At 44.7% G+C, this 16,613-nt stretch overlaps 1 protein-coding gene across 1 annotated transcript; it reads left to right on the top strand.

The window, feature by feature from the left end:
* Nucleotides 1–1,400: 1,400 nt before the first annotated feature.
* On the top strand, nucleotides 1,401–16,215 carry LOC309524081 (uncharacterized protein). Its single transcript, XM_082208471.1, has 7 exons — nucleotides 1,401–1,520; nucleotides 1,967–2,113; nucleotides 4,751–4,918; nucleotides 9,974–10,014; nucleotides 11,796–11,911; nucleotides 13,327–14,673; nucleotides 16,050–16,215. Exons 1-7 carry the CDS (start codon nucleotides 1,480–1,482, stop codon nucleotides 16,080–16,082), a joined length of 1,893 nt encoding a protein of 630 aa, XP_082064597.1. The 5' UTR covers nucleotides 1,401–1,479; the 3' UTR covers nucleotides 16,083–16,215.
* The last annotated feature ends 398 nt before the right edge of the window (nucleotides 16,216–16,613 follow it).

Here is a 16,613-nt window from a genome sequence, read left to right as displayed (position 1 = left end):
ATGGTAAGGAGTCGCTTTACCTTTAAGTCGGGGGGGAGGGCAGGAACTGGCTGAAGAAGAATCAAAGTTGGTAAGCCAGCCTCCACAGACTGTAATCTCTGACTCAGGTCCTAACCAATTCAATTACAGTGGTACCTCGCAAGACGAATGCCTCGCAAGACGAAAAACTCACAAGACGAAAGAGTTTTTCGTTTTTTGAGTTGCTTTGCAAGACGAATTTCCCTATGGGCTTGCTTGGCAAGACGAAAACGTCTTGCAAGTTTGTTTCCTTTTTCTTAAAACCACATTCCTATGGGAAACCGTGCTTCGGAAGACGAAAAATTCGCAAGACAAAAAAACTCGCAGAACGAATTAATTTCGTCTTGCGAGGCACCACTGTATCTTCCAACCCCCTTCAGAACAAATAGCTCACTAGGAGCTCTCCATGGTGCTGTGACCACCAATCTATCTTTTGGCTTGGTTCTGTGGGCTCCTCTGCAGTAAAAAAAAAAAAAGCAGGACAATAGTGCTCCCACAAATGAAGCTACTACCTCAAATCAAATCCCCAGAAAGGCACTCCAGCACCAGAGCTAGGCATAATCCCTCACTTCTCTTCAAGGGACATTTTATAGGGATGAGAGCATGCTGGCAACTTGAGGGAATGCACGTGAAAGTCATAGGTGGGACCGGGTGTCCTGCTCTACAGCACAGCACAAGGAAAGGATCAAACTGAGTGTGAAGCTGGGTGGAGTTAGGCTGGAAACAAGTCAAAGCAAAGTTCAGGCAGGATTCTAGGAACACAGAACTGTTGAGCTGCTCCAGCAAGGAACAAGCTGAAACTGAGCCCTTTTATAACAGTAGGAGCAAACACAACCTGCACCTGTGATTCAAGCTGCTGCTTGACTGAAAGGGATAATCTTAGGTCTTCCTGGGTATTCTGCAGTAGAGTGAGCAGACTTTGAGAGGCAGCAGTTGCCTTCATTAAGGCATCTGTATGGCCACCATGGGAAACAGGATATTGAACCTGAAGGAACTTTGTCTGATCCATCAGGCCAATTACTTTCCTACAACAGCCAGAGACCATCCACCTATGTAGCACAGCATAACCTTTTGGCAGTAACCCAACCACTTCCTATTCCTGTCATTCAACAGTTAAGACTTGCAGCAAGTCACCCAGGTCCAAAACCCATCTGCAGGATCCCATGACTTGAGGCAATGTGCTGTTAACCTTTGGAGAGCTGCAACAGATGTTCTACTAAACCACCACAGAATATCAAGACCAAGAGTCACAAGGAAAAAGGAGTGTAAGTAAAATTTAACTTGAACTACCTCTTAGCATGGTATCTGGGTTGTACCAAATGGAATCTCAACCTTCCCCTTCATTCATTTTCTCTATCTCTTTATGACATCAGCAGCAGCATCTCCTGCTCAGGCTTCCTCAGGATGACTTCACAATATGAATCTTCAACAAAAAGGGAAGGAAATGCCTGAAACAGAAAAATGAATTCCCCCGGTCTGGCTAGAAGGAACAAGAACGCGAGGTGAAATAATCTTGCACTTCGGGGCATCATTCTGAAATGTGGATAATCCTCTACATGGAAACACCAATAAAATCTAGACAAGGTGTCAATCCACATGGAGTTTATTATTCCCATGTATAGTGCCCAGTTCAGTATACAAGTAAGATTATAAGGCCTGTTTAGGTGTTCAAAGAGCACAGGTGGATGTAAGGAGCACAGAGAGGTATGCATCGGCCTGGTTACTATGTCCTTGGAGGGTTTGAAAAAGTATTATTTGGGTGTTCAATTGAACATGCAGGGACTCCTCTCCACAACTGGAAAGCCCATGCAATTGGGATTCCCAATTGTGGGGAGGATTCTAAGCTCATTCAGATGAATACATAAACCAAAACCTGAAGCTGTAGCCAATGAGAATGTTATGGGTGGGTAGCATGCACATCACTAATCTTCTCTCAATGTCTTTTCAGGCAAAGACATGCAAGGAACTGGAAAGTCCGTTCAGAGGGAGCCAGTACCCACCACCTTCCAGCCAAAACTCACCATCTTCCAGCCAATGCCCAGAAGGTTCCAGCCAAGAGTTTAGAGCAGACACCCAAGGCAGACCAGCAGGTCAGGTAAGCCAAGTTATGTTCCAGCCCCAGGCACAGCTGTTAACAGGGTGTTTTGCACAGTCTCGCAAAACAACTCCAAGATCATTACCATCTCCACATTTCTGCCTGCAGGAGTAAATGAAAGGAGTGAGTATGTGAATGCATTTGAAGGGTTGGATTAACAACAACAACAATAAGAACAACTATGACAATTACAGCAACAGGTCTACAGTGCCTGGGAAGGAGGGTTAACCCTTTCACCCATGTTGCAATCTCAGTGAAAATCCTCTCCACTCCATAGCTCTAATCACTCTTAAGAGAATGCTGCCTTCAATGCCATTGGCAGCTTCCCATCTGGATTAAGTAGCAATTACAGGAGGTAAAACTTCAGAAGCACCACAGCAGTGGGTGAAGGGTTACCCTTCCTGTCTGCAGATCTCAGACCTGAATCTGATCACATGCCTCTTCTCACGGCTGTTCTTTTGCACATGCTTTAAAAAAATAATCATACTAAATAGATTTGGGTGAATGGGGCTCTGCCTCCACCTGCTTCCTCTTTGTTCAAGGGGTGACTTTGACTGTCATAGACTCTGGTTCCACCTACTGTTAGGCTTTGTGCCTTCTCCCTGTCAGTTTTGATGGGCAGCAATTACCACTAAGGCTGATGGGAATTGTAGTCTAACATCTGGAGGGCACCATGTTTCCAATCCTTGGGTAGGTAATTATGCAAATTTATAGACTCTCCCACTGTATAAAGCCATTGAAGCAGTATATATGATCGAACAAAACAAAACACAAAAATGCAAGCTCTAAAAGCAATAAAATCAATTCAACAAGCTCTCAAAACAACGAAAGCATACCAGCAAACTCCAGAAAAAAAATCATCAGATGTAAAATTGATATTCCATAAGTGACTGGGTGCCCTGCAGATAAAGCCTTCCTAAGCAAAAAATTTATTCAGTAGTTGACTAAACATTATCACGCTATGCACCTGTCTAGACAGACAGATAGAAAGAAAGAGATATTGTTTGCCTGTCTGCTAACACATTCAGGAGCTTGATGCTTTATAATATGTCTCTTCTGTACTATATATTTAAAGCATTATCATACCACTTTCAGCAATCATGCATTCCCCCAAAGAATCCTAGGAACTGTAATTTGCTAAGGATGCTAAGAGGTGTTAGGAGGCCCCTATTCCCTTCACATGGCTAAAGTTCTCTGAGTTCTCTGGGATGAGGAATTGACTGGTGAACAACTCTGAGAACAACAGTCCCCAAGAGTCTTCAGAGGAAGCTCAGCTGTTTAAAGTGGTATGCTACTGTGTTAAATGAAGAGTGCTAATGGGGCCAGGGTGGATTATCATCTAAGAGTCAGGATACAGAAAAAATAGAATGAGGTAAGGAAGATGCAGATCAGAAAGGTCAGGTACTAGCTCTTTCATACTGTTACAAGTGTAGTTGTTGCTGCAGGCACTTATGGGAGGAGAAGAACCAGATAGTATTTGATCTCAGCCAGGCCAATGAAAGAAACTTTGCTGTTTCACTCTGAAGTACAGTGGTACCTCGCGTTAAGAACTTAATTCATTCTGGAGGTCTGTTCTTAACCTGAAGCTGTTCTTAACCTGAAGCACCACTTTAGCTAATGGGGCCTCCCGCTGCTGCTGCTGCGCCACCGCCCGATTGCTGTTCTCATCCTGAAGCAAAGTTCTTAACCCAAGGCAATATTTCTGAGTTAGTGGAGTCTGTAACCTGAAGCATCTGTAACCCGAGTTGCCGCTGTAGTCAGGAAAAATGGCTCTAATGGAGATAATTTTAAAAAAACAAAACCAACCATCCTTTCTTGAGCAAAGCTGGTCCTGAATTGCTGTCAAAGTATAATCTGCCCAAGAAATGAAGAGTTTTTTATAGATCATGGGTAGGCAAAATAAGGCCCGGGGGCCGGATCCAGCCCAGTCGCCTTCTAAATCCGGTCTGCGGGCAGTCCAGGAATCAGCGTGTTTTTACATGAGTAGAATGTGTCCTTTTATTTAAGATGCATCTCTGGGTTATTTGTGGGGCCTGCCTGGTGGTTTTACATGAGTAGAATTTGTGCTTTTATTTAAAATGCATCTCTGGGTTATTTGTGGGGCATAGGAATTCCTTCATTTATTTATTTTTTCAAAATATAGTCCAGCCCCCCACAAGGTGTGAGGGGCAGTGGACCGGCCCCCTGATGAAAAAGTTTGCTGACCCCTGTAATAGATCTAGTAAAAGGTGCTTCACACATGACATTAGGGCACCAACGTTTTTGGGTTGTTGTTGCTTTTTTGGTGCAAGGATGCAGGAGCAATGCCCCATTCCCAATGCTTTTGTGCAACGACCCCCATCATCCATGATTATCATCCATGCTTTCTGAGAGAGTTGGAATCCAACAGCATTTTGAGCCCCCCCCCCCCGTTTGAATGTGTAGAAGTATGTAAGGAGTGCAACAAGCAAGGACTCATCCCCAGGACTGGAAAGCCCACACAACTGCGAATTATCAATTGTGGGGTGGATTCTCTTTCAGATGCACATGCAAATCCTCCTCCTCTGGACCTTCTACTCAATGCTTGAGGCTGCTGGGAATGTTGAGGGGGTTGGGGCTAGCATGCACATCCCTAACCCTCTCTCAATGTCTTTTCAGTCAAACACCTGCAAACAACCAGAAAGTTCATTCAGAGGCAGCTAATACTCGCCACCTTCCAGCCAAGACTCACCATCTTCCAGCCAATGTCCAGAATGTTCCAGCCAATGCCAAACACCTTCCAGCCAAGAACTTAGAGCAGACATCCGAGGTAGACCAGCATGTCAGGTAATCCAAGTTATGATCCAGCCCCAATTACAGCTGTTAACAGGGCATAAATTCACAAAGCAATTCCAGGATCATTTCCTTCTCCCCCATCACATTCAGTATGCTGCCCACCCCCCAATCTGCGCCTTTACTTACAGAAAGTCATAGGGTGGTTCTGGCTGACATTGACTCTGGCGCCACCTACTGTTGGCCTCCGTGCCTTCTGTCCTGCCAGTCCCAATAGGCAGCAATGACCACTGCCCCAAAGGATATGAACTCAGCTTCCTCAGTTTGCTTGCCTTGAACTGGGAAAGCCATTATGTTACACATTTTGATCTATGCACTGGATATAGAAATATTTGTCCTAAGAAAGAAGTGATGCTGGATTGAGACAAGTGGAGTTTCCAGATTTATTTATTTAAAAGGCAATGCATGCGCACTAATGTGCAACCTGCTCCCACCTGCAATCCATTCAGGGTCAGGCAGAAAAACTGATTTTGCAGGAACTACTTCAGGGATTTTTATTTTTATTTTATTTTTGAGCAGACCAGAACCAGAGCCAGGTACAAAATGGTGACTCATAGGGTGGAGTGAATTACCTGCATCACCCCATGGGCCAGATGTTGGAGATGAGCTTCATAAACAGGCACACATTTAAAATGAGGCCCCTATCTGCACACTGAATTCAAAGCAGCATTCATACCACTTGAACCAGTCCTTGGTTTCCTCAAAAGCCCCTAGGAACTGTGGTTTGTTTATATTAATAGTAACAATATTAATATTAAAGGGAGTGGATTGGAAATATTGTTATTGCTGCTTTCATAGTTTTCATCATATCTATCTATCTATCCATCCACGACTGGATCCATAGTTGCACCTGAAATTCTCCACCCTGTTTTTATCCAGTGCTATTGAAATGCGACATTTCCAGCGGGTTAGTAAAAGTGAATCCTGCACAAAACTTCTCCCCACCCTTCCAGGGCCATGTGATTTATCATAATCAATGCTAACAAGCATCTGATTGGCCACCATTGAGAACAGCATGCTGGACTAGATGTGCCACTGGCCTGATCCTGCATACTCTTACTGTGGTCTTAGCAATGCAGAATAGGATCATCTGCATGCCAGAGGAAGCTTTGCAACTCAAATAATTGCTCCTACCTCTGTTTCAAGGATCCAGCTCATTACCCTCATCTCCTTGATGCAATATTAAGTTGCCACATTTTGCAGGTCTCCCACTCAAGCTTATTCAAAAGGCTTTCAACCACAGTTGTAATAAATCCTCTAAACAGTCCAGCTTATTCTTCAATTTTGTTTCTTTTCACTGGGCTAGGTCCATAAATTAGATCTTTCTCTTCCATGCCTGTTTTGGATGAATGGTTTAATTAACAAGGGAAGAAACGAAACAAGGCCACAAAAAGAGGGGGGAAAGACAGATGCCTTTTCTAATGTTTTAAAAGCTGTTGAGAAAAATCATTTCAAAGTTGTTGTTTTTTGGGGGGGAGAATTATGAAAGTAACAAAAATCATTCTTCAGCTCTTTCTATCAGTTCCGCTGGTCCCACCAGAGTTGTAATCCTCCATCCTAACTTTGCTCCCCCACCCAAACAAAATATGCTGATGAATGCAGTGGAAATAAGAGAAGCTGAAAATGGGAAATTTAGTATTTTATTACAGGGGTTGGAAACCTCAGGCCTGGGGGATCAAATGTGGCCCTACAAGCATTTCTATTTGGCCCTTGAGACTCTCCTCAGGCCACACCCCTCACTGCCCCTTCTTCATACCTTCCTTGAGCATTTTTGCCTGGCTAGAATGCATCCTGGAACTCTGATATTGTCTCTTTCCTTGCCTGGATGGTACAGAGAGAGAGGCCGGTAAGCGTGAAGAAAGCAGCCTATTGTACAGTGGCAAGATTCACATTTGTTGCTCCCTTTGGTCATTCCCACCACCAGCATGTGTCACCTGCAGGGTTGATGACGACAAAATGTTTCCTTTGCATTGAAAGAAGTTCCCTGCAGCTGTTTTATAACTATCTAACAGTGCAACCTTGCCAGCATACATTATATATTAGCAAACCCTCCAAGTGTCCCTATTTTCCAGGGATGTCCCTGATTTAGAGAAGCCATCTTGGTTTCTGATTTGATCCCGGAATGTCCCGCATTTCCTTAGGATGTCCCATAGGATTTTCATTGGAGAAATCTTGGAGGGTTTGGAGATACAGTATCCAAGCCCTGAAGGCAATTCTGTATAGTGAAGGGGTTTTTTATGTTTTCTTATGTTTTTATATATGTTGGAAGCTGCCCAGAGTGCTGGGCAACCCAACAAGATGTGTGGAGTATAAGTAGTAAAATTATCATTATGGAATGGGACGTCTATATTTTCATCAGAGAAATGTTGGAGGGTATGTATTAGGCCCCATCACCCTGTAACCACTTGAAGTCATCATGGACTTCCCCCAATGAATCCTGGGAACTGTAGTTTGTTAGGGTCTGAGGGTTGTTAGGAGACCCCTGTTCCCCTCATAGGGCTACAGTTTGCCAAGTGGTATAACAGCCAGTCCCTCTTCCCAGGAAACTCTGGGGATTGTATGTAGCTCTGTGAGGGGAATATGGGTTTCCTAACAGCTGTCAGCACAGCTGGGGGTCGGGGGTCAGCTCCTCAGTCTCAGTGCTGCCACTAGCAAGGGGAAAGATGGAAGCAAAGTTTCAAGCACCAGATTAAATTCCTCCTGAGGAGAGAGCAAAAGAGACTTCCGCTGCCTTGTAATATCCATTTACAAATATAACATTGAGCGGGGGGGGGGGGCAGGGGGAGTGGCTATCAGAATAGATGGTGCTTATCTGTATCATAGTATCAGTTCCGCAAAAGCAAACCATGTTGAAACTCCTCCTTTCAGCCAGCTGCAAATAAACAAATAAATCTCAGGGTTCCAGGCCCCAACTAATTGAGGCGTGCTTGATAGCTAGCAGTAACCAATCATCAATGGCCATTTTAGAAAGCATCTTCTAGCTCAGTGTTTCCCAACCGGTGTTCCGCGGCACACAAGTGTGCCGTGAGATGTTGCCTGGTGTGCCGCGAGATGTTGCCTGGAGGGAGGCGGGCGAGGGCGTTTGCTTCCCGGAGGACTTGTGGGAAGCCGCCCCTTCCCTGGGCGACGCGCCGCCTCGCGACTCCGGAGTCAGTCCCGAGGGCTCTCGGAGGGACTCGCGAGCGACGGCGTGGCGGCTCCAGGGCGCGCTCAGCCGGGCCGCCGCGCGCCCCCGCTGCAGCTGCCCGGCGTGGAGCGCGACGCGGAGCCGGCCGGGCTTGGAGGCGCCCAGGTAGGGCCGAGCCTCGAAGTGAGGCCACAAGTCGGGGCTCGGACAGGGCCTGCAAGCAGCGGCTCCGGCTCTTGGGAGCGGAGAAGGGGACTTCGAAAGCGGCCTGGAGGAGAAAGCGGAAAGCAGCGAGAGCGGGGAGCGTGCTGCCTTGTCCAGGCCTCCTCGCTTTGTGCCGTCCGCTGCCGGGAGCAGGACACGGGGGCTCCTCGTTCGCATGCTTTCCCGGGTGATCGGTGAGGGTTAGGGTTAGGGTTAGGGTCCCTCAGTCCCTCACTTTGCTGCCTCCTCCCCCCCCCACCCCCAAAGCTTGGAGGTTCCCCGGCAAGGGGGAGGGAAAAAATTGAAAACTTTCACTTTCGTGCGTCCCTCCCGGCGTGACGCTGCGCGCTGACGTCACGGGGCTGTAATGGTGGTGTGCCGCGAGATTTTTTTCATCAAACAAGTGTGCCTTTGCCCAAAAAAGGTTGGGAAACACTGTTCTAGCTATCAGTGCTCCTTAAAAAAAACAAAAAAAAACCCAGCTTTAACTATCAGCTGAACAAATGCCTGGGGGGGGGGGAAATCTGTCCTCATTGCATGACCATAACATTATTAAATATTTCTCTAGCTAATAGTATCGCAGTAGTAAATATGAACCAGACCTTGCAGCCTTTAATTGTATTTTCATTTCAAATGGCCAATAGGTGCTTATTTTGTTTTCACTTATCTAAATGACTCATGCCTAGACACACTGATGTTCTGGAATATGTACACCAAATAAGTAATTTCTTCTCTATTCAACTTGCCGCAGGCTCCAAGGCATCCAAAGGGATTTTGCATACAACCAGGTCTTTAGAATAAATCCCACCTGACTTCTGTTTTGGTTACCAGGATGAGTGTTGAAACGGTAGATAATTAGGATGATGGGGGTGGAGGGGTCGAGGTGGCAGACAGAATTCGTAAACTTCTACTACAGAAAAGAGGCGATCTCACTGAACCTTTGTAGAGATAAGCACTCATTTATTTGACTTTTCATAGACATCTGAAGGCAGCCCTGTTTCAGGAAGCTTTTAATGTTTGACGTTTTCTTGTGTTCTTTTATATTTTGTTGGAAGTCACTCAGATTGGCTGAGGTAACCCAGTCAGATGAGTGGGATATAAGAAATAAATTATAACAATATTATTGTTCATTCATTCAATTCAATCATTCTATATCTATTCAGTTCCCAAATGAAGGTCATTCTAAAGGCAGGCTTCCTCAACCTTGGCCCTCCAGATGTTTTTGGCCTACAACTCCCATGATCCCTAGCTAGCAGGACCAGTGGTCAGGGATGCTGGGAATTGTAGTCTCAGAACATCTGGAGGGCCGAGGACGAGGAAGCCTGTTCTAAGGCATACACTTATGGCAGTTCAAAAGCATGCCAGTGCAAGTAGATAAATAGGTACCGCTGCAGCGGAAAGGTAAACGGCGTTTCCATGCCCTCTGGCTTCTGTCATGGTGTACCAGAAGTGGTTTAGTCATGCTGGCCACATGACCCAGAAAGCTGTCTGTAGACAAACTCCGGCTCCCTCAGCCTGAAAGCGAGATGAGCACCACATCCCAAAGTTGAATTCCACTGGACTTAACTGTCCAGGCCAGGGCTCCTTTACCTTAACCTTTTTACCTTGTACCTGTCAATAATAATAATATTTTAAAACTGAAAAAGGATAATGTCTTTAGAATTGGTAAAACAGTCTATATGACAATGCCTCTCTCTGTTGTTGTTTTTCTCTTGTAGTAAATATAGAGGATCTCCACTTTATGAAAAATACATTCCAGGTATGAAGGTGAACATCAGAGAGTTTGCTTTGCAGGGCAGGGCACACACTTAAGAAATGTTCTTATTGTGCTATCTTGTAGGATAGAGAGGGAGTGGTAGAGAAATTCTGACTACAGTGATACCTCGCGTTAAGTACTTAATTCGTTCTGGAGGTCCGTTCTTAACCTGAAACTGTTCTTAACCTGAAGCACTACTTTAGCTAATGGGGCCTCCTGCTGCAGCTGCGCCGCTGGAGCACGATTTCTGTTCTTATCCTGAAGCAAAGTTCTTAACCTGAAGCACTATTTCTGGGTTAGCGGAGTCTGTAACCTGAAGCGTATGTAACCTGAAGCGTATGTAACCCAAAGTACCACTGTATTTAGACGAGTATAGTGGTACCTCGGGTTAAGAACTTAATTCGTTCTGGAGGCCTGTTCTTAACCTGAAACTGTTCTTAACCTGAAGCACCACCTTAGCTAATTGGGCCTCCTGCTGCCGCTGTGCCACTGGAGCATGATTTCTGTTCTCATCCTGAAGCAAAGTTCTTAAGCCGAGGTAATATTTCTGGGTTAGCGGAGTCTGTAACCTGAAACGTATGTAACCTGAAGCGTATGTAACCCAAGGTACCACTGTATTCCCCAATCCAGTGCCCTCCAGATCTTTTGGACTACATCTCCCATCTTCCCCGGAAATTAGCCCACTGATTTTGGCTGCTGCAAGTTGTAGTCCAACAGCATTGAGACCAGACTCATTAAGACACACAGCCCACCCTACCAATATCTCCAGCTGACTGTCAGCACTTGTATTTATCCTCAGGAGCCCAGTGAAGATTTATGGAAATAAGCTGTTTATTATTTCCCACTTGCAGTTTAGGGAAATGAATCTGGCATTTCCTCACAGTGAATATGGGATTTAAAGCAAAGGTGGGAAACTGTTTCAACCCAGCAGTAGGTGGAGCCAGACTCTCAGATCAATGCATCCAAACATACATATAACCTGAAAGATCATATCTTGCTAGACAGACCTGAACAGGTATATAACCTTCCCCATGAGAGCCTGGTGGCCAGAGGGGGTTGTTTTGTTGTTTTCATTACTAATGATTTATTTTTGCCTTACCTTGCATTCTTATCTTGTGAACCGCCCTGAGATCTTGCGATGAAGGGCGGAATATGTAAGTCTGATAAATAAATAATATTTTGGGAATGGTTCCTGTTCTTATGTTAGCTGCGTTGTTTTATGCTTTCTGGGTGTCCCATGATCATATTATAAAGTAGCTGTATTCTGCATTATAAATCAAAACACTGCTAGGAATTGTTGCCTTCTGTTCTCCAATGCATTTCGTAGCAATAAAAAAATTCAGTGCAGCATGAGCAAACTCTTATTCAGAAAGTGTGGCCCAGAGAAGAAAGTTTGAGAAACACTGCAATAGAGGATTAGACAATTCAGGGTGAGAAAGTTACCAATGGCACTACTAGCCATTATGACTATGTTGCGCCTGCACGGTTGGAGGCAATATGCCTCTGAATGCCAGTTGCTCACAGTGCTAGTTCCTCACAAGTGGGGAGAGGGCTGCGGTGCTCAGGTCCTGCCTTTGGGCTCCACATAAGTTGGCCACTGTGAGAACAAGATGGTGGTCTAGATCACTATTGACCTGATTCAGTAGGGCTACTCTTATGCTGTCCTTTTAAGCATCTGTTAAGAACTGAACTCATAGGTGAATGCATAGAAACCACTCTTTACCATTGTGTTGTTGGGTTCCCCTCTTCCTCAAAGGCCTTTCTTATTTCTATCTATATTTCAGATATCGAGTGCTATAATGCCATACTAAAGCCACGAGTCAGCCTAAGCTTTCCTCTGGACTTTCCAAAGCCAGTACGACCTGGTACCAAAGCAAGATCAAGGCCTTCTGCTTTAAAGGTAAGCAGCATTCCTCCAGGCAATTAATAAGACAAGAATTTTTAATAAAGTGCAATATTAGGAGGGGGAAATGCATTGAAATCAATAAAGACAAAACTCTATTTTAGTTTAGTTTAGTATTCAAGTATTTTAGATGTTGTCAAAGCCATGTGGGTATGTGTCATATCTGCTACAACATAGTTGAGGAACCTTTGCTCTTATGGATGTTGTTGGACTACAACTCCTGTCATCCATGACCACTGACCATGCTGGCTAAGTCTGATAGGAGCAGGACCTGAAGGGCCAAGGGTCCCCAGCCATTAAGGCAGTGATCTACAAAAAACCCTGAAAGGTACAAAACTGACAACAGAATAGCATGGTGAAATTTGCTTACAGAGCCAGGAAGTTCAATATAAAATCCACCTGGCCTATGACATTTCAATGTATATATTTCATATTCTGCAGACTGGATGTTTTGACATGTGCTTTTTTGTGAGAATGCACTGCATTGTGGGCATTGTAGTCCACAGTAGCTGTATAAAAATGATTACAATTAAAACTACACTCACATTATATAAGCCCAGATGGGTTGTGTGCATCCTTTCAACCCTTAGCAATGGCCTTTTATGTTGGAGAAACTCAACAAAGATCCAAGCTGGTGAAGAGGACACCAGAAAGGTAACTTGCCACATTTTGAACTAAGTGAAGCAACACATACAGTATGTATTACAATCAAAATGTCCAGAGCCAAAAATTCTCCCTTGGGCCTCCAATATATGAAAGTCTTCCTCCTTCCCTATAGTTCCTCTTGTGTGGGTCCAAGTCACATGAGATCACCAACCTTGCTGCCAGATTTATACATCACACACATGTCAACTGTGCCAATTCTCTAAGGACAGCTCTCGTTCTCCCCTTCCACTGATATAACACTGGCTTTTGGGGGTGCTTTGTTAAAATATTGTTTGTGTGATTTGCTAGATAAAAACAGTGGTTAAATCCCTGTACCCCTGATCTATGGAAGTTAAATCTCTAAGTTGTGGAGATGGGTGCATCTTGCCCCTAATGTACATCTGTACTGATGCACACCCATAGGCAGTAAGGTCCCTTGTTCTGCACTGTCTGCCACTTCTCATGCTGATGAAGCTCATTTTTATAACAGATTGTACAGCAGTTACGAGAGGTTTTTTGAAGCATATCTTTAGCCAAAAGAATAAAAGAATGAACATCTTGGTTTTCTTGAAGCCCCAGATGTGCCACTGCAAATTAATGAATGCAGTATAGCTTTGTGCAGCTAGAGTAGAGTTTTCTACCATGAGAAATGAAGGAGGTATGAGAGAGTTGGAGGGTCTGCAGCTGTCCATGGATTCTCTTCTTATCTTAATCCCACTCTCTCTATGTCACAATTACTAACGTGCAATTTGATTGTTGCCTTTCAGCGAGTTAACGTACCACTAGCACCTGCACATGTACAAGTAGACTTTAAGATCCCCACCACTGAACCACCCAAGCCAATTGCTCCAGGTGAATCTGATGAACCATCTCTAGAACCATCTCTAGAACCAAGCCAGAACCAAGCCTTAGAGAACTCCGAGAAAGCAGATCCAAGCAAGTCAGAGGAGAAAAAGAAATTCTGGCACAAGTTGCCCTGTTGGAAGAAAAAGAAGGCAGCTGTATCAGATACTAAGGAACATGCAGGTGATCATACCAAGGTAGATGCAGCTGATAATATAACAGTTACACCTGAAAATGAAGAAATATCACACCACAGCAGTGTATCAGCCCAGACCACTGTGGAATCACCACCACCACCAAAATCACCACCACCAAAATCACCACCACCCATTTCCCCTTCAGCAACTAAACGTAGGAAAAGAATCAAAGATAAGAAAGATACCACACTGATGGTATCTCCATCAGACATAACCCCTCAAACATCTGCTGTGCCATCACCAAGTGATGGTGGGGAACAGTCAAAATCACCCAAAGGGATTTTGAAATCATCAGTGGAAAAAATGCAGCCTGGAAAATCTGTTTCCATCCATACACCACAAGAGATAAACAGCACCAAGCCTCCTCCAAAGCATTCAATGACTCATTTTAGAAGTAAGGAAATTTCACCTGTGACTAGTGACAGTCTAACCTCTGAGACAACATCAGCCACTGATGAAACAGAGCTGAGTTCTGCAACTACCACATCGCTCAGATCTCAGAGGCGCACACCTCTGTTTGCCAGAGCTTTTAAGCCAACACTAAATGTTGCCAGGAAACGTTTTGGAAAGAGAAAAGAAGAAGGCAAAGTTTCCACTGTTGCAGCTTCAGAAACACCTTTTCCTGAGTCTCACACTACTAATTCTGGAGATCAAGAAATTCCACCTCTGACATCTCAGCCGGCATTGGAGAAAACAGTGCCCACATCACCACCTGGCATGGTGCCTCCTGATTCAGCGCCCAGATCACCACCCAGAAATTTGCCGCCACCACCAGAAGATCAATTGAACACAGAGGCAGCTTCTGCTCTCACTACCTCTCTCAGATCTCAGAAGCGGGCACGTATGTTTGCCAGAGCAAGTACACCATCCCAAAATGTTGCCACTACTCATTTCAGAAGTGAGGAAATGTCACCTACAGCTGACAGCAGCTTGCCTCGCCCAACACCTGAGAAAACACCACTCAAATCAACCACCACTTCTCCCAAAGATACTGAGAAACACACAGCGGTGCACAAATCTTTCTTCACCAGAATTCCAACAGGATCTCTGGAGGAGGTGAAAGCTGCACGCCTAGTAAGTTGTTTCTATTTTTCTTCATATCTCATGAAAACATAAGTCAGAAATGTTGGTGTAATGAGGTCAAATAGTTGGTGTAAGGCAGTCAAATATTATACCATAGGGAAGAGGGAATATTGGGTGCACCACAATCAGAACTTCAATACAGGTAGTCTAAAGTTTAAAAAGCTGCAACATTGCTTGTAAATTACAAGTGTTCATTGGCCGAAGCATTAGAAAACAGGAGCAAATGCAATCATACTGAGCAAACTAGTAGAATCCTACCTATCTTGCTCATTCTTACATCTGACATTCTTGTGAAATAGCTTAGTTATATAGAGGTTTCCTCAGAGAGACACTCCAGCATGAAATGGCTGAAACAGGAGTTTGTTTCTATGGATGCAATGAAGGGATTGAGAACCTCAAGCCTGAAATGGCAATGTGCGCACACCCCTTCAGCCTCTCTATCTGGCCCTCAGGATTTTCCCTAAGCCACACTCTGCAACTGTGCTGCTGTGTACCCTCCTTAAGTCATTTTGCCTGGCTAGACTACATCCTTGAACTCTGATGATGCCTTGATACGTAACCCACAATGAGGACATGTGATTGGACGTTTGGTTCTTTAGTGTCAAAGCACTCAACTACATCAGCTTCTAAGGTGCAAAAAATATATGCACTGCTCCTGCTAAATAGCTAGCGAGGCATCTCCTTCTTCAGGCTTGTGCTCTGACCCAGATATCTGGAGCAACTATGCAAACATGCCCCCTTCAGCACACATACTACCCACTGTTGTGATGCCAGCAGCTGGTGACCTCCTGTACTACAGCTCCAGCTGCTCCTGTCCCTTTAAACCCCACCTTGTCCTTGGAGACAGCAAGGGAAGAAGCAGAGGAGATTCTAATGGCCTACCTCTCTCTGCATCTGTCTCTGTGCCTTCCTGTAACTCTTCCCTGCCTCCTTTCCTCACATTTCTGACTCTTCTTCTTCCCTCTGCCACATGGGTGGCACGGAACCCCACAAATCACTGGCCTGTTCCCCTTGATCATCCTCCTGGTCCCCTGGCTCCTCTGCCCACTCTTTGGACTCCTCCCTGTACCTGGCATGCTTCTTGCTTGTCTGGGTGGAGAACAGAGATGGGTGCATGAGTACGTTTAGACTAGTAGACACAGGTAACATTCACTTTTTTTTCTCCTCTGCCCACTTTTGTTTCTGGCCCCATCTACTACCTGAAAGTGGCCCTCCGAAGGCACTACTCGCAGATAACTGTGTGCAGAAATGCATTCTTGTATGTGTATAAGGTGGCAAAACTTGCATTTTTCTTTCTGCAGAATAATTTATAAATCTTCTTGTTGTTATTAATTCCATTCTCATGCCTTCTATCTTCCTCATTCCAGCCTGGAGCAAAATGGGTTCAAAAATTCCTTTAATAAAAAGAAAGGAGGAATGATTTTTTCAGTTCTACCACAACACTTCTCTGGGGATTCTTTATGCAGAAGCTGGTATCAAGGAATAGCTCTTCCTTTTATTAAAAGCTAACAAATAAAACATATCCGCCAACAACCTGTGAGTAGTGAGTTTATTGGCATAACTTGGTAATTGCCTTGTTCATGCTCGGTCTGTAGAGCATGAGACTCTTAATTTCAGGGTCGTGGATTCAAGCCCCACATTGGGCAAAAGATTGCAATATGCATTGCAAAGCGTTGGCCTAGATGACCCTTGGGGTCAGTTCCTACTCTAAGATTCTGCATCTGATACCAGAATCCTCAGAGGAAGGCAGCCCAGAAGTTGCAGGACCATGGACAGCTACAGGTATGCAGCTTGCTCTCACAAAGGTTAAGAGCAGACTGAGTCTTTAGAAAAACAACAACACGTTTGGTTCCTTGCATTTTCCCAGCAGACATACCATATGAGGTTGGAGGTTACTGCTTTGTCATTTTGCCAGTTGCCACTGCAGCTTG

The sequence above is a fragment of the Podarcis vaucheri genome (genome assembly GCF_965113315.1).
Source record: "Podarcis vaucheri genome assembly, chromosome: Z".
NCBI classification, from domain to species: Eukaryota; Metazoa; Chordata; class Lepidosauria; order Squamata; family Lacertidae; genus Podarcis; species Podarcis vaucheri.
Note: the sequence above shows the minus strand (reverse complement) of the source record. Positions and strands in the feature narration are given on the sequence as shown.